The sequence below is a fragment of the Anser cygnoides genome, chromosome 21 (assembly GCF_040182565.1).
Source record: "Anser cygnoides isolate HZ-2024a breed goose chromosome 21, Taihu_goose_T2T_genome, whole genome shotgun sequence".
Taxonomy (NCBI): Eukaryota; Metazoa; Chordata; class Aves; order Anseriformes; family Anatidae; genus Anser; species Anser cygnoides.
The window spans coordinates 5714402-5737265 of record NC_089893.1 but is presented as its reverse complement, the minus strand read 5'-3'; the positions used below and the strand labels follow the sequence as shown (position 1 = coordinate 5737265).

General features: G+C 51.7%; 1 protein-coding gene and 1 long non-coding RNA gene across 3 annotated transcripts in view; both read right to left on the bottom strand.

Moving 5' to 3' along the window:
* Nucleotides 1-17140, bottom strand: part of UBASH3B (ubiquitin associated and SH3 domain containing B) — a 72757-nt gene extending 55617 nt beyond the window's left edge. For both annotated transcript variants that reach the window (XM_066981226.1, XM_048063312.2), the window contains exon 1: nt 16756-17140. In XM_066981226.1, coding sequence (XP_066837327.1) covers nt 16756-16807 — 52 coding nt within the window. In that variant the 5' untranslated portion in view covers nt 16808-17140. The remainder of the gene's footprint in view (nt 1-16755) is intronic.
* A 1468-nt stretch (nt 17141-18608) lies between these two features.
* Nucleotides 18609-21729, bottom strand: LOC136786724 (uncharacterized). Its single transcript, XR_010826196.1, has 4 exons — nt 21481-21729; nt 20943-21082; nt 20708-20812; nt 18609-19053 (listed from the first exon to the last, which is right to left on the bottom strand). It is a non-coding gene; the product is annotated as an uncharacterized lncRNA (long non-coding RNA).
* Between the last annotated feature and the right edge of the window lie 1135 nt (nt 21730-22864).

The window sequence follows — 22864 nt, the reverse complement described above, 5'->3', positions numbered from 1 at the left end:
TCTGGAGTAGAATTAGGTGGTTATTCAGGGAACCCAGACCTGAACTTAGCAGAGTCAAGGTCTTCTGTGATTAAAAAAATCAAACAAACTCAAGTACTTTCAGGATAATGCATTACTTAGTGCTGGAAATCACTCAGTGTTGTGGAGGCTAAAGTATAAATGCTTTAAGAAAATTAAATATAAATTAGGACTGGCTTAGTGGTGGCCTTGAAGCATTTGGGGCCAAATGCAAAGTTTGGCTCATTAAATCTCCAAGTGACTGATTGGCATAGGCTAGGAGAAGAAGAGGAAGAACTCCTTAGTGGCACATTAAGCTAGATGAACCTTTCATCTAATGGGCTGTGCCAGCCTTATACTTTTATTTATGTGCGCACATTAAAGGAAGGGCAGACCGTTATTCCTTACGGCACGGAGGAATGACTTCTGGCACCTCTCGTATCATGGCAGGCCAGGACCGATCGCTGAGCTCCGCGCGATACCGGCGGTAGGGCAGCAGGGGACTGGGGCTGCTCATTTATCACCGCGCAAAGTGATCAGCATTGAGCCCATTCATTTCCTGAACCCACTGGCTCACATCCTGTATATGTTCAGCCATGCAGTGGTGTGCATCTTGTAGATGAAACCACAGAAACAGGCCTCGCAAGACAATGCATAGGCAGCGCTTTCCCCAAGGCACTGTCCTTCTCCACGGGGGTCTGCGGGGGTTTGCTGGGCGTCCTCTTTAAGCAGCCCTACACACCGCTTGGCAGCACCCCGCTGTTAACCCCCGCCACAATTTGCAAAGCGTCGGCGAGGCAGTAATGTAAGATGTTGCATAAACGTAGGATTTTACTAATCGGGCATCACGTTCCCATGCTTGCGGTCAGGAAGACATACCTAGCCAGAAGCATGCTGTAGGACAGGTCTGTGTGGGTCATCCCAGCCCTTGCTTGCGGCCTGACTCGCCTGTTGGCACCGCAGGACCTCTGCGGTAGCTCGCTGCCTGCTTGGGGTGGGTAGCGAACCCCCATTTGAGTGGCGTTTGCCAAGTCAGGCCCCGGGTTCTCTTCCGAACCAGCGAGCTCTCCTGGCTTCTGCTGCTGCTTCTGCTGCTTTGGTTTGTGTTATAAAGAAAAAAGAGAAAAAGGGAGAACCGCACACTGGCCACAAATTGCTGCCTCATGTCAACTGTACGTATCCTGTATAGTTCATTGTGTATGTTGTAGGAGTGCGTGCTTGTGTACGTGCGTATAAATGTGTGCATATGCCTGTCCATACTTATATAGCAGAGGAATGTGTACGTAGGAGTATTTCTTGCTGTGTATTTTTACAGCTACCAGTCCTAAGTAATCTGGGGGATCTTCAGCATTGTAGATCAATTGCATTTGAATAGTTATGCAGTTGGCTTGAGATGCTTTGGGTGAACGAGATAGTTGCAGGAATGGAAGAAGCCCTTTCCTTCTCTTCCCAGCTTCAGAAATACCCCTGGCACAGGGAACAAAGTCCCCACGGCAGAAGGGGAGGCCGAGCAGTACCAGTACCGGTGTTTGGCTGGAGGACGGGGCCTCCGTTATTTCCTAGATATTCCGTGCTCCTGGTACGGCTTGTAAAGGTTATGGAAACAGGGGCAAAAGGAGGGGTTGCCTTGGCCTTGGCGAGAAACCCAAAGAACATAACTTCCAACCCAAACCATTCTATGATTCTGTGACTTATAAAAAGTGATAGCAGTTTTAAAACTTGGAGGGTTTGGGGGAGGGAAATTATTTTTTCTCACCTTCAAATGCGTCATACATAGGAGAGGAGAGGAAGACGCAAAAAATCCCATATTTCAACATTTCCTTTCACCTAAGGTGGTACAGCGAAATCACCTGTCACCAGAGCCTGTTTCTGTAAGCGGAGCCAGAGCCAGAAATGGCTGCTGGTGGCAGATTTACAGCTCCAGATTTCTGCCCTCTGCTTCCTGCCCGGAGCACGTGTGCTCCCAGCGCAGGGCGGCTCGCTCGGTCCCACACGCCTTGGGAGCAGGAAGGGACGCAAGGGAGGATGGATTCTGCTTTGTGGGGACGCGTTCAGTGCTGCCCTGCTGTGAGCGAGCACGTCATGGGAATACGAGGTTCTGCAAAGCGGAGACGCTGAGAAGGAAAACACACACACAAATAGCCCCGGGACAAGCTGCTGGTGGAGCATGCCTGGAAAGCATTAGCTGGCTGGGGAGGAAAGGCTTGCTGCACACTTGCGCTAACGCTGAGCGACCTTTGCAGCGGGGAAGCAAGGACGTGTACGTGCTGCAGCTGGACAGGAGGTCAGGATGGGCACTGCTCTCCCCACGTCTGCTCGCAGAAACTAACTTCTGCGGAAATGTCAGCTGGTACTGAAAGCACGGTGGGGGGAAAATGGCACAGAGGTGGATGCTCAGAGTGACTCAGAAACCTTCCCCGAGTCAAACCCGCTTGTTCCTTTGGTGCTTTCTGAAAAGTTCAACCAGAATCTGTAAAGCACGCTGCTTTCTGAAACCTGGAGGGTTGCACTTCTACTCTCATTTGCTTTATGCAGCCATTTTGAACACACGCAAAGTGGGGGAAATGCTTCTCTGACAGGCACCGTGCTCAGCCTGCACAGCCATGGAGAGAGCAGGACACGTCTGTACCCCCGTCCACCCCATTCACTGGGGGCAATGGGATGTAAACACCTGCTTAGGGCTTTCTTGAACGGAAACCTAAGTGTCCTTCTCCACATGTCCTAACAGAGCCCATTCAGCCATCAACACGGAAGAGTCATGATCACTGATTGTGAACATTTACACCTTCTTGTCTCAGCCTGGTGCCCTGACCTGGTGCAGCTACCCCAGCCTCGCTGGCCAGGCTGAGCACGTTCCCTGGCTGAAGCTGGTTTATAGATGGCTTGGATATCACCGGCACACAGGCAAGGAAGGGAAATCAACGCTTACAATCCCATTCAAAGCCTCCTGAATCCATGGGAATGATTCCTCTTTGAGTCAGTACGCTCTGACTGCGGCAGGACAAAGGAAAGCTTTTACAGCGATTGATTTCTGAGGGACAGGAGCCGTGGCTTTGGCTCGGTTGGAAAATGGCTTGTTTAAAAGTCAAGGCAAAATCCACGCTGCCTTGGGAGAGGTGATGGTGGCAGTGCAGGAGCTGCAATGATGAGAGCAGGCAGGCTTCGGTCTGATGAATTGAATCGAGAGGGGCTGTGCTGGGTACACAGAAGTACTCCACTGTGAGAAAGGAGACGGTGAGAGCTGATAATGAGAACGAAGAACTTCCTTTGATTATTGTCTCTCATTTCCTACAATGCAATCTACATCTTTAAAGATAGCTCTTTTAAACGTTAGATCCCCTTGTCTCGGTGTGGTTAGATGATCTTAAGCACTAGTATTGAAAAAGAAAGGTTAACCTGAATAAGGTAGAATAGGAAGCCTCTTTTTCTTCCTATTTCTGTGCCACATGAATACCGTGGGACACCGCAGGTACGAGCGGAGCAATTTCAGACGTAGAGCAGAAGCCGGCAGGCTGGCAGATGCAGGGCAGCACACGGCAGGTGCTGAGATGGTGCCGAGAGAATTGCTGAGGACGAACGGGAAGCGAAGGTTGAGCCCATCCCGGGCTGGTCCCGGCTTTCACGTGGGGACCAGGGCAGGGCTGTGCTCAGGACCTGACTCCAAGCTATTTTTGACCTGCCCCTGAGTGCCAGGGCTGTGGTCGGACAGGCTGCTCGGCCCGAGTTCAGGTGGTGGCTTTACATTTCAAGCGTAATGGGGACTTGGAGCTGTGCCCTCACTCCTACCCAGCGTGGCAGTACGGCCAACTACACGTGGACATAATGTCACTCTGGACTAAAAAAAAAAGCTGAAGTACCGGTGGCAGCTTTTATAAGCTGGGAACCACCTTGTAGGGTTTTCAGATTTGTCCACCTCTCATTGGCTTCGGCAGGACCTGCAGGCCCCTAAGTGCCACCGGCACCTTTCCTATTTGCTGTGCTCATGTCCCAAAACATGCTCATGGACCTCCAGAGCATGCTCATGGACCTCCAGAGCCAGCTAAAACATAAACCCAGTCCCTAGGAACAGAAGCAAAGCAAAATTATGGCATCCCGTGGGTTACCTGAGACCCTGTTCCCTTACAAGTGCTGGATTAGGGACATGAGCGGTGGCATGGAAAAGGGGTACAGCAATAATTAGAGCCAAATAATGGAATTGCACATTTCAGAACAAACAGGATGCACACACGGAAGAGAAGAAACCTTCTCGATCAAAAACCAAGCGGAAATGAAATTAGAGAGACACTAATCCAGAGAGCCAAACGGAGCCGCTCTAACGTGGGGTGGCAGTGAGCTCACGGTAACAGCAGCAGCAAAGGACGAGCAGCAAAGCTCCACCCTGCACCGCGGTATTTAGAAACAAAACAAAATAGTTTCAAAGCCCGTGAGCTAGCCGTGCGTTTAGGCACCTGAGTGATATCCATTAAAGCCAACGGAACTATTCGCGCGTTCGAACTCAGGCAACACGTTTACATCCTCTGCCAGCTTGGCACCTAAATTCGTGCCAGTTTGCTCCTTGAACGTGGGGCCCGGAGGGGGAGCCTGTGGAACCGCGCTCCTTCAGAGGCTGCAATTCCCTCGGCCGTGTGCTGCTGCGAAGCTCCACTTTAACTCTGAGAAGCTCAGGGGTGTTTGTACACCAGGCAAACCTTAAACTCCCCGCCGGCCGTGGAAACAAATCTGCCCAGACCTGGCAGGGTGTTGAAGGGATGCTGCTGGGATTTGCTGATTATTTTCACCCAGACCACCGCTAATAAAAAAAACGAGCGAAAAAGATGTAGCTTTCAGGAGTCTTCGTTCCAAGCGAAAACTTGTGTCTGCTTTGACGCGTACCTCGAAGCAAAGGGACAATTATCTAATCACAACACTCAATCCCATTTGCATAATGTCAACTAAATTGTTCAACTGCTTCAAATGCTTTTGTGATTAGAAAGATACTCCACAAATAAACTGACTGCATGTTCCTGACACTCGGAACTAATGTGTTACGAGTAAGAGAAAGATAAAGCGGCGTGGTAAAAGGATTCCTTCCTCACCATTACTTCCACTCAACCTAGGAAATCACAAAATGTCACGTCTATTACTCAAATGAAAGTCACATCAAAGGTCCTGTAGGACTGGGGGATATGCTGCAGCAAAATTGAAATAATATTTTGCAGGTGGAGAGTTGAGCTAGATGCCTGGAACAGTATCTAATTGCCACATAAGAGTACATTTGTGTGTTATTTATGTCCTGATGGCAAATCCAAATTACTGAGATCTAAACCCAGCAGCGCAAACGACTCCCTTTGTGTCCTCAGGCAAATACCTGGTAACGCTTTCATGTCTGCCGGGGTGTTTAATTTGCAGAGACCCTGAGCATCAGTTAGCCAAGACTTTCCCATGTGATTGCTGACTTCGGGTAATCCATTTTGGACCTCTGAAAAGGACTTGGTTTTTAGAGAGCTAAGTACAACTTTCTCCCATGCGCTGCTAAGTAATGTGTTGGTTATTTTGGGGTTTGGGTGAGTCGTGGGGAATCATGCCCTTTGTACGGTCCATACACAACCCCCGTGCCCCATCACTGTTGCAGCTCTCACCATTATGTTCCTAATCTTTTATGTTTCTATCCCCCAAATCCTGTGAGACAGGGAGTTGCTATATTCCTCCAGCAATGGCACCTGAAAGCACCTGCCCTGAAGCTGGGCAAGGAACCGAGGCAGATGTTTCTCCTCAGCTGTCTGCTTCCTGAGGCCTGACGAGGTTTTCCTCTGACCTTTAGAGGAAGGATGGTGAACAGACCTTGGTGCATGCCTCCTCTCCACTGCCTCCACTCTCACAGAAGTAAGAAAGGGCGTTAGGTGCATGACTTGAGTTGCACGCAGTGAGATATTCTCCCCTCGTCCCCCCCCATACCTGCATAACCCCGCTCAGGACGGACTGAAATGGATGGACCAGCCTGCGCCTCGGGCTCTTGCAATGCGTTTCTGTGTCATCCTAACAAAAAACTATTCCTTTTTTTCCTGCCCCTCCGCACATTTTAGCTGGGCAGCCTTGGCTGTGCCCTTTTCAAGTTCACCGTGCAGCAGATGGGCCTATCTGAACACCAAGCACGGGCGAGGAAATCAGCAGCTGGTCGCAGGAGTTTCCTAGGAGAAGATGAAAGGATCGCAGCAGGCTGCCCGGTGCCCGCGGTTCGGCTGACTCACACAAGAAGCCTGCCGAGACACATTTCCCAGGTGCTCGAGTCACTAACACAGAGCCTGGGCTAATATCAGAGGCGATGATGTGCTGGCAGGAGTTTCTCTCCTTGTGATGCACTTTCAGAGGGGTTAAAAGTCGTGTGAGTGACGGCTGCCAAAGGGGGGAATCAGAGAAGATCCCACTCACGCCACGTGCCTCTGACACACCGTTTTCCACTTTGATCCAGACAAGCATCGGCAGTTTTGGGGCAGGAAGAGGTGGAAGTCAGAAAGATACAGCGACCCCAAAGTCAGGGCCTTCCTAGGAAGTTAATTCCTCTCCCACAGGTGGCATCTGATGAACCCGTTCGGAAAGCCGGATGATGAATTGGAGAATTGTTATAAATGCTGACCTTCCCGTTGGCAAGCAGAACGTTGTACGCTTGGGAGAAGAACAGAAATACTGTGTGTGTGTGATTTTTCTTTTCTAAAATTGCACTATTGTTATCAAATCAAAGTGAGACTTAAAATCCCCCCTGCTGCTGCTCTCAGGTTGGTGTACGAGGCCCCAGTTGTGCAGCCGGTCCCCCACGGGAGGCCCCTTGCACACATCCAGGCTAACGCTGACAAGGAAGGGCTTTGCTTTTTAGACTTTATGTAGGTGGTAGATGCTCACGGAGCAGTGAACCTGAAATCACCATAACTCTGGAAGGAAACGGCATCGGCTGCCCTGTGCCAGCACAGCTCGAGCCACTTGCCCACTGCAGGCAGCACGCAGGACTCGGGGCTCTGCCACCCATCCTGACTCATACTCCGTAGCCCCAACAAATAAATGTGCTGTGAGCAGCAAATATTAAAAAACAACAACCGAGGTTTATATTTTTCTCCCAGAGGCTTTGGTACTGATCCCTATTTACAACCAGGCTCTTTGCGTTACCTGAGTGGTGTAAAGAAATTATTTCTCTAAAGGGAGCTCTTGCAGAACTGAAAGTCGGGTTGTTTCTGGGCGAGCTCCTCAGCTGGTGCGTATTAGCATCGCTCCAGCAAAGCCGATGGTGCCGGGCTGATTTACACTACCGGAAGGCTTTGCCCTTTAGGACGTGAGTGCATTTATGACACAGCCACTCTGTGGGAGGGGGTGAAGAGGCTGTGAAGAGAATATAAATGTGTCTCATAAGGTGCAGCTGTAATTTACATTTATTCCGAGGCTCGCTTCCGTTGCCCGTTGACTAGTGTAAATACGAACCAGATCCAATTCTTGTTTAGCTTGAGATTTCTTTGAACTGCGCCTGGGAGAACTGCCTGCAGCGTATCCGGGGGTAATATATTGTGATTTGACACTTGCTAAGAGCTGGCAGCCGCTCTCCGAAAGAAATATTGATTGCGAAGAATAAATTCAATATAATAGTAGAACAAGGGAGCAGGACATCATCGACACCATTTACAGTCTGCAATTGTGGAGCGCCCTTTGTCTTGAGTAGATGGCAAATGTTAATTAAGGTGCCTTCCCTGGCATCAGGCGATTGATGTGCTGTCTCATTTTACATCTTGCTGTCTGTAAAATGGGAAGGATGCTGGCTTCGGAGTAGCAGTTCATAACAGTGCTGCGGATTTCACCCATCAATCTAACTCACCGCACCTCTGGGTAACGACTGGGAGTAAGAGATTTTGGAGGCGATGCTGAGACCGGAGCCTGGCGGCGGGAGACGATGCTGTCTGCTTCCTCACGTGGCCTCTCCCTGCGCTCACTGCTGCCGGTGAGGTTGCCAGCTCTCGGAGCAGGGACCGTGTTTTCCTTTTCTGTGTGTACGGCCCCGAGCTCAGTAGGATTGTGGTGCATAAAAGTCAGGCTTCGTTTCACTGGTGCCATAGAAGGAAAAAACGATACTGGTGTTTCATGTCAACAAAAACGTTGGGTTTAAAATTTTTGTTTTGATTCAGCCTCTCTCAGTAAAAAGAGGAACAGCTTAGAAACAAACAAAGAAAGAAAAACCTATACCATGCTATACGTTCTCGGTATTTCCAATGCCATTTAATGCATCCCCTTCATACTCAGTAGAAAAGTATCACACATCTTGATGTCAGCCGTTCACGAGCAGCCCATGCTCGAGCGCTTTGCTGAATCAGGCCGTCAATGAGGTTTCAGTGGTGTAAGAGCTCACTGTGTTCCATTTGGGAGAAGAGAAAGAAAACAGTCATTTTTACGAGCCCAAGATGAAAAATCTCTCCGAAACACACCCACCTCTCCACCGGCAATTATTTCACAGCCACCGACCGCGGATGATTAATTGGGCACTATCAGGAGGCGCAGTGCCGGGCTAACAGTACATGAAAGTGCAAGAAGTGGCGTTTACCTTGCGTTTGATAATCGCCCTGGGGCGACGGGTGTGAGTAAAATACAGTTCTAGCACAGCAGGCAGATATCCCAACGTTTATCCAGGCCGCTGCTTGCTCAGCGCACAACCTTTTGGAGCGTTTTCACGCTAATCTCCCATTGACAGGGACTGGCCTGCGAGGTATTCGTGCTGGCAGACAGCAAACCTCGGTCCCGAGGACTTGAATTTGGTTGTCTGGGGAAAGCAAAGACCTCAGACACGTCTCCTGCCACTCACAGCAGCTCCCAGTTTATTATTGCTTGCTTTCTGTTTAAATTTTACACGGCTGCGTGGTGGGTGACAGAAACCGCTCAGGTCCTGACACCTGCCAGATATTGTCATGTCTACACATGCAGCTCTGCTGTCCCTCCTCGTCTCGATTCATTTGGGAATTGTTGGAAAAAGGGGAAGGCTGGAGCTTCCCGGGGAACAGAGGAGCCATGGCTCCTGCTGCCTGGGTGTGCGAGATCGGGATATCGTGGCTGCAGATCAGTTGTGCCTTAAAGGGTGCCTTTTGCAGCCAGGACTTGTCAAAGCTTCAGCTGAAATATTGGAAGAGAGCATTTGATAGGGCAGCACGCGTGTCTCGGGAACCAAGACAAGAGGTACAAAATGGCTAAGATACGTTTGTGTAGCTTGTCAGCTCTTTTGTTGCGGTGGCTCCAGCACTTCCCTCTGCCCATCCCATTATCTCTCGCTGTTGGTTTTTCCCCTCCACTTTGCCCTCTCTAGCTTCAGCCTTTGTGCACGCCCGAGCAGAATAGGAGACGGTGGGGACAGGGTAATGCACAGCAGAGCCAGGGCCTATTCTTTTGGGTCTGTTTATCCAGTGGGTGAGTAAGACACAAGCGCCCTGGTGCACCCCATTGTAATGCACAAAGCCTGCAGTGAGTCCTGGTGATGGAATCCAAAACGCTGTCAGCTGCTACACTACAGCTCTTTTGATGACTCTGCTTGTTGAGGATAATTAGACGGGTGCAGTACAGACACACACACGGATGTCTCTATTCTTTCTGCAGTTGCACAGCACATGCTGTGCATCCTCTATGAGCACCGCTTAAAACCTAGGGCAATATTTTCAAGTGTGTGCAAGAGTTGGGAGCCCAAGATTCACTCTCAAAGGTGACTTGAAAACCAAGGCTCATCAGGAGCCAGCAGGGTTAGCAGCTTGACATTTAAAAGCACCATTTTTTTTTTTTTGAAACTTCTGCTCAAGATCTTTCAAAATGTGGAATTCCCCCCGGCTTCTGTCCGTGTAGTTATTCAGTAGGTCCCAGGGGCTGTCAGCACCCTTTGAGCACGGGCTCTCGCACAGCAAAGTGGCAGAAGTAATCCAAGGGTAAACTTCCAGATGGCTTTACAAGGAAGCACTGCAGAAACAGGCCAACGTGCTGCCACTGTCACCAAGCCTCCAAGGGGGGTGAATAATCAGTATTTCATGCAAACAAGGCTCCATTCAAATAGTCCATGCTGGGTACCTGAACTCGTGAGTTGCTCTGGTGAGCCTTTGTCTCGAGAATCTCCTCCTGAGAGTAGCATTGGGTCTGTGCGGTGAGACAGGGAAAGGGACAGAAAAGGAAAAGGTAACCCTGCTATCGCGGCATCGCTCGATAACCGAATCGTAGCTTGGAGGGGAATTGCAAACGAAGGATCGAGTGGTTGACACGATGGGGTTTTGATTCTGTGAACTGGAGGTGACTAAGTGAGCTGCCGGTGATGCGGGGGCTCTGGGCTGCCCTTTCTGCAGCCGCCCTCCTTCCTCGGGCAGGGGGAAGGACCAAGCCTAGGCCCTTTGCTCCGAGACAAGAAAATCGTCACTGAGCCAGAAGAACATGCAAATGTTTTGTTGTCACCATGTCATTTTAATACCCAAATGAACCACGTACTTGGGGACCAGGAAAGTTTCTAACAACTCTTGCAGCGTGTGCTGAAGCTGGATAGCCCCAAAAAACACAGCTCCAATGTCTGGGGATGGCTGTCTTCTGCCTGACTTGCCACTGAACCAGGAACTCACTGCATACGGTGCTGCTACTTAGACATTTATATATGAAATCCCAATGAAGCACCGTGGGTGAAGGCACTGTAAAGTTCTTGGTTTTTCTCCTGAACACGTGCAAGCTTGCTTTCTGGGCAGCTAGCTCCGAGTATCGCAGTGACGCTGACCCGGGCTCAACTGCAGGCATTAAGGGATGCTCTGTTCTTACACAGCCCTCTCAATGCTTGTGGCAGGAACATTTTCTTTGTTGCTATCAGTCCTGAACTGTTCCACTTTGCCGGCTCTCAGACACGATTAACGGCAGTTATATGTACCGAATCGCAGATCACTGGGGCAGTTTGGGGCACTGCTGCCCTAGGTATAATTTTAGACCATGATCTGATCGGAGAAATGACATCTTCAGCCCCTGGTAAGGGAAGGTCTCTCTCCATTTGAGAGCTTTATACAATGTAATGGAAATAGATGTTATTCTTAGACCAGATATCTAAGCCTTGTGGTTAAGCTAACAGATTAAAACTCTACAGACGGAGGGGCAAGTGCCAGCCCAAGTGCAGGTTTGACATATATGTGTATATATATATATATATATATATATATGTTGGCTGCTCCGTGCCTCAGCTCCATTCAAACAGTGGAAGTGAGGAGTCCTCTCTGTTTTATCACTTCAGATCTTTAAAGAAAGGAACAACCTGATAGAGATCTCCCCCCACCGAACACAACGGCCAACGGCTGAGCCCCGCAGTAATGAGCTCTCAGTCCTGCAGCAGAAACGTGCAATAAAGCCAATGGAAAACAAATCCACGTGCAGAGCAGCCGTGGGACGCGGTCCCGAGTGGACGGCTGCTGAAGCCCTTCTCGAGTGCACCTTCCTGGCAGCTGCTAACTCAATTCACATCCCTGCTCCGCGGTGCAGTGCAGACCTGTTGGACCCCCTCCAGCACAGATGTACGGAATCGGTGAGAGGCCTCAGTGCTGAACCCAGCAATTGCGAGAGACGAACGAGGCCAGCTAATTGCTCAAACTGTTGCTCAAGTCACCGTGCAGAGGCTTTTCCGTTAAAGCCCAGCGTGGGCAGGGCCGCGTGCCTCCCGGCGTCTCGCAAAGATTAAACAAGTGCCTGGGAAGGCAGGGTGGCAGCAGGGAAGGCAGGGCTCGTCCGAGTCATCTGCCAAGGGGTGCCTGCTCTTCCTCCTCCACTCTATGGGGTGGAAACGGGCCACAAGTGCTTCCTATGAAGCTGCTGCTGAAACGCGCCCGTTGGTCTGGTGGCTGACAGGCAGCTGTGGAAACAGATTATTTTTTACTTGGTTTTCTACTGCATGGTCTAGAGGCTCCGTCCAGCCCCAGACCCACTGTCCTGAATGATGAGTACAAAGAGCCTTAGGGGAAGCTTCTGCCTAAACCCTTGGGGCAACAGCACCCAGGTTTGCTATTCAGTAGCTGAAGATTTCCTCCAGTGCAGTTATCAAACTTGGAAACGTGTTCAACATAGCCTTCAGAGCAGTTGCTCCTAGAAACATTTGTGTCCATCAACTTCTTCAACTGAAACGGAGTTTCCCTCCGTACCCCAGGCCAACACAAGTCACTGTGAATCACGAAAATGCTTCTCAAGCTTGGGCTTAAGTGGGACGTACGTGATGCCTACGTTTTGGGCTGGTCCTTTGTAGTGCGGTGAATTTCAGCCAAGAGTATGTGCAGACAGCTAATACCCTGAAGGCAAGGTCGTGAAGGAACAGAAACCACTTCAAAATCCAAAGATTATCTGCAGCACTTTTTCTGTGTGTGCAGTATTTTCCCAAATACAGCTCAAACCCTAGAGGAAGGAGAGATTTCACAGCCTCTCTGTGCTGAAATACTGCTATGTTGCTAAGTCTGTTACTAGGCAAAACATGTTTTAGCAGCCTAGAAAACGTTTTCAAAACACAAGAGAAGATTTTTCTGTTTGTAAACTGGATCCGAACTTCTTTTCTTTGAAATTAATGAAACTATCATACTCCTAAATTCTCGTAGTTACTGAGAAACAAAATCAAACCGGCTCGGCTCTGGTCACGGCCAGGGAAAAAGCGGTCCAGCTTTGTGCACTGACTCCTCTTCACGCCCATGGTGCTGAGTTAAACCCAGGTGATCTCTTGTGGGAGGGAGGAAGAAAGAAACGTGCCGCACAGGGGAAGTGGCGAAGCTGATTCATGGCTAACTGCACGATATTCCTGCCTGTCCCCGTTTCAGGGGGGAACAGTGTTTGCAATTACGTCTAGCACCAGCGGATCTCCCCAGGAGCAGGCACTGCACACCGAGCCAGCACCACGGGCCTGGCTGCAGAAGACGGCTCCATTTTTTCAGGCCGAGATGACGGGAAGGAACAGCGGTTCGGTTTGGGAAAGCCTTGCCACAAAGGGGCACAAACAGCGCTTATCTCTTAGCTTATCACACAGAGCATGGCAAGCAAAAACACGATGCCTGTAATTTAAGTGTTCTGCTTGGGGATGGTGATTTACCTATTTGGAGTAACGTCATGAGCCAGACACTTAGCTTCATATTTCTAGGGCTGGATCTCTGCTGAAACATCACCACGGGGGCTGTGGCTCGAATTCAGAGTTGAATGCAGAAACACGAGCAACATTTTAAGTTTTGTGTATTTATATATTCATGCATATATGCACACCCAGCATTAAAACACAGAAAGTGGGATTTCTACTAGTATTAAATTTGCCACTTTCTGTTTTTGAGGATGTTTTGGACGAGCTTCAATTCCAACATGAAACTTTTAGTTTGTGCATCCCTGAACTCCCAGCTTCCGGAGCCACCCTGACTTCTGCACCATGCAGGCCAGAGGACTTCAGCTGCTTACCCCTCTCTTACTTCCAATACTGTAAGTTTGGTCAAAGGCCTTTCTCCATCGAAAAAATGGCAGTCCATCACTAAATTTTCTCATATTCAGCATTATACAGAGATAAAAAAAAATCTATGCATAATATATAAGTATGTGTACAGGCATAGTAGTTTTAAATGTTCCCCTGTGGTTTCAATGGCCTGTAAACCACAGCGTGCTTCCCTTGCACTTGCTCTCAGTAAGGCTATGAACACGTGTAAAAGATTATCACACAAAAATGAGACATGCTGGCAGTCCGACTAGATCTGTGGGTGCAACCACTGACAGTAAATCCATAGTAAGACGGGGACAGCATTTTGGGTCAACTGGGAAATGACAGCTGTGTGAAATCTCTTCCTAGAGGAAGATCGTTGTTGTGTTAAGGGTCTTGAGACAGTGGGGATCTGGTTAGAGTTTTGTGCGACCTTGGTAAAATGCTTGTCTCAGCGCCCGAATTGCAAAACGGCAATCATAACATCACCTTTGCCTTCCTTCCTGGCTTAAATCAGAAACTATTTGGGATCGGGACTGTCTCCTCCTTTGTGACTAGACAGTACGTAATATAATGGGCTAATTACAAAATAAAAAAGTAATGAGCCTGTGCTGACACTAAGAGCCCCAACAAATAGCTCTCTGCAGTAATAGTCCAAAACACTGACACACAGCGCAGTGGTTTGAGCAGTTGCCATCCGCAGAGAAAAGCATCCACAGGTAGCTCGCACAGCCCTGCATCAGAGCCCAGCTGAACTCTGCAGGGTGGACAAGTAAAGGCTTATTTAATAACATCCTAATTTCAGCAAGAGATCCACAGCAGTTTAGCACCTGATACCCAAAGCCTAAACATATGTGACATCCTCTCTTGCTTTCCACCTGGCTCGTACCATTTTCCACCCTTAACCGAGCTAGTCTGCATCAACCAGCCAGCAATACTTGGAAATCGCACTGAGTCTTTCACCTCTGATTATTTTAGCACGCACAGGGTGGAAGTCACTTGCCTGAAGAAACCCAGAACTGAGAAAATGAAATGAACACAAGAATCCTCAGCTCCCGTCAGCAGCGCCAGCTCGGAGCCAGGCCGGCCTTTGGAGCTCTTGCTGCTGGTAAAAGCACGGAGAAGAATTATCTCATGCTAACTGTTCTGCTGCAACAGACGCTGACCTGTGCGCTGCTAGGAGTGGAGTTGCCTGAGCTGGATCAGAAGCTGGCCGTTAGGTGATGTGGATACCCGTGAGTGTCCCCGTGCTGTCCCAATAGCGTCCCCCAGAGTCCCACGGGATACTCCCATGGGCACTGTTTGTAAGCAGCGCTCCTCCGAGCTCCTGCATCTCTTATCCAGCTTCAGCAGCCCCCCAACATCAGCAATCCCCCCAGCTTCAGCAGCCCCCCAACTTCAGTACACCCCTCAAATTCAGCAGCCCCCCAACTTCAGCAGCCCCTCCGTCCCCTGCCCCAGTCCCCGGTGGTGCCAGCGGCGATGGCGTTTAGTGACATCCCTGACAGAGCCGTCTGACAACTCGGGGCTTTGTTTGCGTAAGCCATCCCAGCAGATGGCCACCACTCCAAGCATCAGCCTGCCTTCTATTTATACGCAGGACCTACAGGCGCAGATCTGCGCTCCCGGCTTCGCCCGGCTCCCGGCCTCCCCGTGGCGCTGCGGGGTGGAAACGGGGCTGGGAGAGCTTGGGGTACGGAAGGGGCTTTCTGCTGAGGCTGCGTTGCACTTATGTCTTGGGAGACAGGGTGCTTCACCTCCTTGGCAGCTCGGTGAGCTGCTTCACTCGCAATGTGCCGCGAGTTGAACGGCTTCTGGGCAGCAGAGACCAGCAGGGAACATCCCAGTGCCGTGCAGTCCCGAAGCTCCTGCTTCTGAGCCCGCACGCTGCTCCACGGCGTTCCCGTGGTGCAACATCCTTGTCTGGGCTTTTGCTGTTTTGCTCCTTATCTGAATTTTATTGATAAAATTGTTTGTAGGATTTCTGGCAGGCTGGAATAGGGCGCTGAGAGCTACTTCAGGCCGGGCCAGCAGAGGACTTGTCGAAGGGGGTCACATCACAGCGTCCTGAACTCAGCACCGAGACAGCTTTACCCAGCTGGCGGGATATGTTTGCAACAAGCACCCTTTGCACTTGGGGTATTTTGCCCCTCTCTGTCTGCCTTTCTGCCTTTAACCTTCCCTATCTTGTACACTGAGGCTTTGGTTTCATTTTTTGTCACACGTTAGTTTTCTCAGACAAGAATACGAACCACAGACGTTGTTCCTCAGCCAACGGTGAGGCGAGCCCGGGGCTGACGGTCAGCCTCGATGGCACTGTGGCACAGGTGACGGCGAGTTTCATTCATAGCACCAGGCTGCTTTTTCCCTCTAGCTACTATGAAAGGTGCACATCCGATTCTCCAAACAAGCGCAGAGCATGAAGTCACCAGGCTCTTACCATCTTCCTTTGCAGGCATCGTGTATAAAAGCTAAATGTTGATTTCTGTACGTAGCTACAGATCACCGACAGACTTAAGGAGCGTAAGTAGGACAAGGGGAAACACACAGGGGATTTTCTGGATGTGCCAGTGGCAGTCTGACATTTCTCCCCAAGAACTGCACGTGTGTATCCCTGTAGTTATGGAAAAACACGGCAGCGAGGCTGAAAAGCCACCGAGTTCTGACTGGCATCAACAACAAAAGGGAAACTTAGACCAGGAAACCTCCAAATCCCGGCCGGCTGCGTTTGCATCCTAAAGCCCCCGGTCCCACTTCAGGAGTCCCCATGCTCCAAACTGAACCATTAGGAAGTTACCCTTAGGTTGCTGCCTAATTAATTTCCAGCATAAGCACGCGCAGGGCAATCACACCGGGGCATTTCTCAGCAGGACGAGACCAAACCCAATGCTTCGCGCTCCTGAATTTCCCTTCTGTTCCCCTTTCTTTGGGGAAGATCAACTTGTGCGGGGATTCAGGAGGATCTCCCGGGTGACCGAGTTTCGCCCCGGCGACAGCACCGAGCGCAGGAACGAGGGGCTTTGATTGCAGCTTGGCGAGGGGGGGTGCCCGGAAAATCGCCTTTTTGGCGACCCCGGGCTTCGCCGGAGAGGGGGGGGGCGGGGGGGCACCTGCCGCCCCCCGGGACCCCGCCACCTCCCCGTGCTCCGTGTCCCCGGGGCGGCTCCGGGAGCGCATCCCCGGCTGCCCCCGGCCCCCTTCCAGCCGCGCATCCCCGGCCGCGCATCTTTAACCACCCCGAAAGGAACCGGGGCGGGGGGGGGGGGGGGGGGAGAGAAGGAAAAAAAAAAAAAACAAACAAAAAAAGAGACCGAGCGGCCACTTACGCCCGGGCTTTGGGGAAGCCCATGGAGAGCAGGATCTCCAGCGACGAGCCATGTTTGATGGTCCCCGCGCGGTGCTGCCGGTTCCGCCGGGGGATGACTTTGCTGTAGAGCTCCTCTTTGGCAGCCATGGCGTGCGGGGCGGGCTGCCCGCGCTGGGCCATCACGCAGCCATCGCCACCCGCGCAGGGCCATGCACACCCGCAGCGCCCCGCCGGGGGCCGCGGCCGGGGCAGGGCCGAGGGGCTGAGCCCTCCTCCGCTCCCCTCCTTTCCCCTCCGCTCCTTTCCGCTCCCTTCCGCGCCCCCGAGCCCCGCCGCCGCCTCCGCCGCCCGTGCGCGCCCCGCGCAAAAGCCGCGCAAGCCCCCGCGGCCGCTCGGAGGCTCCGCGGGAGGCCCCGAGAACCCCCCCCCCCCCGCCGCCGCCCCCGCTCTTAAAGCCGCCTCCGGGGCGGGCGGGCGCGGCCCCGGCCCCGGGCTGGAGCCGGCTGCTGGAGGAGAGCCCCAAAAGGGGGCTTTAAGGGGGGGGGGGCGCGGCGCAGCCCCCGCTCCCCCTCGGCGCCCCGGGGATGCGCTGGGAGAGGGGCAGCGTGCGGGGCCGCTGCTGGAGCGGGGAGGGGAGAGGCAGGCTGGCATTGGAAGAGCAAGGAGGACGCGCACAAGGCGTTATTTTTGTTTTGGTGTTTTATTTTATTTTATTTTTTTTTAAGCTCGGCACAGGATTGCCCTCACCGCGCAGAGCAGGCAGCGGAGGGGAGCTCGGGTGCCCTGCACAGCACTGGGGCTCCAGGGGCTCCGTGTGCAGCTCGACACGGCTTTGAAATGGGAGCGCCGCTGGTTAAACTACACCTACTTAGAGGCGAAAGAGTTGCGCTCCAGGTTTTCCACCTCCGTCCTGCCTTTCTGCATCCTCCCCGGCCCTCTCCAGGCCACCACGCGGAATATATGGCCTGAAAGCTTTCCAGTTGCAGGGCAGGGACTGCCCTTCCCCGGTTAAAGCCCGCCGGGACACAGCTCTGCTCCTCTGCCCGCTGCCCTCCCACACAAAAGCTGCGTGTTCCTCCGGGCTGGGTGGGACAGACGCTGCTGCCGCCTCCCTGGTTGCATTTCAGTCCAGATCTCGGGTTGATGTGCTTGGGTGTAAACCCAGGGGTTTACACGTGTGCTCTCCAGGCAAGAGACATCCTCCTCCTCTCGCCTCTCCTTTGTCTGTCTCCTGCCATCCCCTCCTGCCTCCGCCGCAGTACGCAGCCCCCTGCCATCCCCTCCTTTGGACAGACAAGCAGATCTCCCCGCTCGTCTCCCCAGAGCGGGCCCAGCTCGCAGGGCGGTAGAGAACAGCTCGAAATCTCACCAGGCACGTGGGAGAATAGACCAACCCCCACCTCTCTACAGCCTCCTTTCAGGTAACTGTAGAGAGCGATGAGGTCGCCCCTGAGCCTCCTCTTCTCCAGGCTGAACAAGCCCAGCTCCCTCAGCCGCTCCTCGTAAGACTTGTTCTCCAGACCCCTCACCAGCTTGGTCGCCCTTCTCTGGACTCGCTCGAGCACGTCCATGTCCTTCCTGTAGCGAGGGGCCCAAAACTGAACACAGTACTCGAGGCGCGGCCTCACCAGAGCCGAGTACAGGGGCACAATCACTTCCCTAGCCCTGCTGGCCACACTGCTTCTTATACAGGCCAGGATGCCGTTGGCCTTCTTGGCCACCTGAGCACACTGCTGGCTCATATTCAGCCGACTATCCACCAATACTCCCAGGTCCTTCTCGGCCAGGCAGCTTTCCAGCCACTCATCTCCCAGCCTGTAGCTCTGCTTGGGGTTGTTGCAGCCCAGGTGCAGGACCCGGCACTTGCCATCCCTGCACGTAAATAAAAACAATCGAGAGGCCCCTTTTTGAAACACGGTAGTTTATGTTGGGGAAGGAAGCAATGCTGGCGATGACAAGCCTAGCACCGCGATTATTAGCATCAAGGAAAACAAACAGCCCGCTCCCATTTTGTTGTGTCGGAGGCAGGAACGTTCCCTCGCAGCTCCGGGCTCGTTCCCCTCCCGTGCTGCTGCGGATCCGTGCCCGGCACTTCTTTCTGCTGCCTTCCCCAGAGGTGCAAGGAGGGCAGAGGTCGCTGTGAATTCCCCTGATGTTGCTGAGACACTCGTTCTTTCCTTTGCCCCCTCTATTAATCGCCAAGAGCTTCGTTAAAGTCAGCGGGTGAAAGCAAGGAGCGTGCAGTCATGGATTTCAGCCGTGCTAGACGTTTTGCAGCCGTGATATCAGGATCAGGCACCCAATCCGTTGCATTTTACTGAAGGCAGGGAGTTAAGGATTATTAGTAACAACCAATGTTCACGCTGAAACACCACCAGAAGCGTTAGGCACGGACGGGCCCAGCCCCAGCCATGGAGGTGCACCACCGAGGGAGGTACTTCTGGTTCTGGATCTGTGAAAGGGGAAGAGGAGAAGCCCAGAGAGCCACGGACCCAACCCTCCTGCCTCCCCCCAGGCAATTCCCGGGAGGATCCGATCAATACAGATCAATACAGAGGAATTTGCAGCCGACAGAAATCTGCGAGGATGGTTGTGTTTTGAGGATGGTTGTGTTTTACTTAACTCCGTGTGCTCCACTTGTGCATGTTTTTTTTTTGCTTGGCCTGTATTGCTCAGTCAGGAAATAACAATAAAAATGTAATTTGTTATGGAAGTAGCTTCCAGGGACTTTGCCCAGATGCAAATCCCTTTCCTTTAGCTGCTACAGATTCGTATAATCAATTAAAAAAAATCACTTTCTACAAGTTATAGTATTGAAATTCTGTTGGTTGGGCCTGAAGACGAATCGCCACAAGTAACCCCACTGGAAGCATCAGCAATGCTACAACACACGAGAAGGAAAAGAAATAGGATGTTTGCACACCTAGGCTAGCTGAGTGCATCCCTGTAGTTAGTCCAGCAGTTAAAGTTGCTGCGTACGTGCTGGAAATGTCCTTTTGGGGCCTGCTGAGAACCACCTCTCATCTTTGTGACTTTAGTGAGTGCCTCTGCGTTGGATCTGGCTGAGCTTTTTTGCATTAGAATGCATTCGGTGAGATAATGCCGCCTCCCACTTTTTTTTTTTTTTTGATTGAAAGCTGAAAATGAAAGCTGTCTTAGTGATGAAATAGAAAAAAAAAATGAAAGAAAATAAAAGTGGAAAGCAGATTAAGAAAGTGAAACACCTGGAAAATTGTGTTTCAGTCACCCAAAAGAAGAAGAATTTCAGTGAAAAAATTGCAAGGCATGAAAACAGTGTGTATATAAGAAAACTGCGACGTGCGGTTTAGTTTAAAATACTGTCGCGTTTTCACATGAGACCTTTCTCATTTTTTCACGTGGCCTTCCCTCTGCTGGCCTGAACCTAGCGATTAGTCCGGGCGCTTAACTGGGTGCTGTTAATCATTTTCCCGACTTCAAGGCAACAGCTTCCGGGTGCCCCGAGCCGGGCGTGTGTGCAAGTCCCTGCAGCGACAGGCTGCTGGGGGCTCTCTCTGCTCTTCTTTTATTCATTTCCTCAGTGAAACTCAAATATTATCCCTTTACCTACAGGAGAGGGCATTCTTAGGGCATTATTTGTATCACTTCCTTCAAGGGTGGAAAAAAGACAATGCAGAAGTGATCGGAGGGGGGTGCAAAACTGCCCCGCTGGACAGCGAGCGGGAGCCGTGCCGTACACTTCAATGGGAAGAGGTCAGGCTCCGAAGGAATCTGAGCCAAATTTAGCCGCCTTTCCAGCCTGATGCTACCTCCTCGCATTGGCATGCGAAGGGTTTGCTCTCCAACAATGGAAATACTCTGAAATAAACAGCACAACAGCAGGAAACGGAGCCGAGGCTTTGCTTTCCTCCTTCACAACTTCCCTCCCTTAAAAAAAGGGGTCAGACGCTTTCAGAAAGTCCTTGCTGAAGACAGGGCAGCCGGATTCTTACCGGAGGAATGGTGCTGGTGCCCTGGGGCCAGGATGTAGGGCTCTTTTGGGGCCAGCGCCCCTGGAGAAGCAGCAGGGACAAGCCTGCCCCTTCTCCCACCCTGCCCTGGAGAAGAGAAAGAGAAAAGAAGTAAGGCAAACAGCGAGCGAGAGCTGCAAATAATTGCAAGATCGCCGTTTCCTAGACTTCTAGCCTGATCTTGCAATTATTTGCATGCCTAAGTCACTTTACATACCCAGGTCCCCCGCATGGCAGCTTCGGGCCCATCTGCAGCTGGGGGAGGAGGGCGGCAGCCGGCAGCCTCCCCTGGATCTCGCTTTGGCCAGGCCGTCCTTGCTCCGTTTGTGGTGTCGACACGCCTCTGGGGCCGAGCATCTGAAAGCGTTAAATAATTAAAAATAAAAAGAGTCTACCCTAAGCACTTTTTCCCCTCTTTTTTTTGGGCCTCCTGAGTTTCCAAATGTCAAGAAACGGTGATTTATCGCAGAAAAATGAACAGCTGCTGTACACTTGATTTGAAACTGCATGAAAATTGTGTCGGAATCGCTAGTCAGGTTTTTCCAGAGCGAAGACCAAGGCGACTTCAGCAACCTTCAGCCCATCTCCTCTGCAGTTCCTAAGTGCTCCCTGGCAGTTCTGTGACTGCTCGGGCTTTGTGCTCAGCACCCATCCCAGCATGTTTGGAACAACTGCAGAGCATCAAAGTGGAAGAACAGCATTCCTGAGAGCAGCTTAATCTTAAAGCCTAAAACTCCTCTGTCCAGCTCTTTTACCTGTTTGGGCTCCGGTCATCGGGCTGGAATGAGCATTTAGCCGTGGCTCTGTCCCGCAGGGATGGTTTCCTTCCTTCGCTCAGCATCCATCTGCCTAGGTACTTAGTGAGCCTCCCCTCCTCTCATCGCCGCAACATTCGAGTCCCTCCAGAGTATTGAAAAACAGAAAGAGCAGCTGGTTTGTGGGAGAACAGGATTCTGTGTTTTGTCCAGGAGGACAAACGCTCACCCTTCACCGCATCCACCTAAACTCAGCCCTCCGCCGTGAGGTTTGGGCTGTGGGATCGCCCCCTGAACCCGAACCCCGTGGTTATCGCCCAGGGGCTGCAGCCCCTCGCTCCAAGCCCCGCTGGCTTTGGCAGGGAGCAGCTGGGGCTGGGCCCTGCGGGACCCCAGCTGGCCGGAGGGACCAGAGAATTTGCTTCTCTGGCTTGGATTTTCTTCAAGCCTGGAGTGTATTTTGCTCATTACAAATAAAACCCGCTTTTATTTCATCATAAGCCTTTCATTTGTGCATGGAGTTGTGGAGTCGAGCTGGATTGCGAGGCACGAGCCAAGAGGCGAGGTGTCCTTGCAATATTTCACTCGGAGAGCAGAGGGCAGGGATGACACCTAGTGTGGCCTGCCTTACTCTCAAGCCCTGTTCTCAGTGTAAAAGGAAGATAAAACAACACGTATTTGAAAATGCTTTGAGCTGCTTCTGGTTAGAAGGCAACGGGGGATTCTGTGTGAGGACGACCCCTGGCTTTCTTGCTGGAGGTGCGTAGGAAATGATTTACTGAGCCAGGTCTCCTCCTCTGGAGCCCCGTTCTTCTGGTTTGGTGGCCCCATGGAGTGAGGACACTCCGAGTACAGGACAGCAGAATTTGCCTGCAGGGACCACATCAGCTTCCTTTGGCAGTGTAAGCAGAATGGACTTCCGTGGGTCATTAAAAACTGAACAAACCACCGATGCAGGAGCAGGGAGTGGCTGAGGCTTTGCAAGGATGGAGTTCACCCTCCCCTAACCTCTGCAGCACCGGGTTCTTCACACGTACAGCAAATAATTGCAAGCAGCAAGGCTTCCTTTTCATTTCTCCTTGCAGACATACTCGTGGCAGCAGTGCGACTAACTGGGGAAGTGAGGTACCGCGTGCTGTGAACGGCGTTTGCAGAAGCTCTTCACTGACATAGGTGGGATTTTCAAAGGGAACTAAAGCCACCAGGAAATTAGCATACTGTTATCAAATCCTCCGAGGCTGGGCTGGAGCAGCATGGTTAGCTGGTTCCCGTCGTGGTTTGCTCTGTGTAATCCCGCTCTCTGTTAGTGGGGAACAGTTGAGCAAACAAAAGATTAATGGGCTCTGAGCGTCTGGCCCATGTGCAAGAAACATCTTGAGCATTG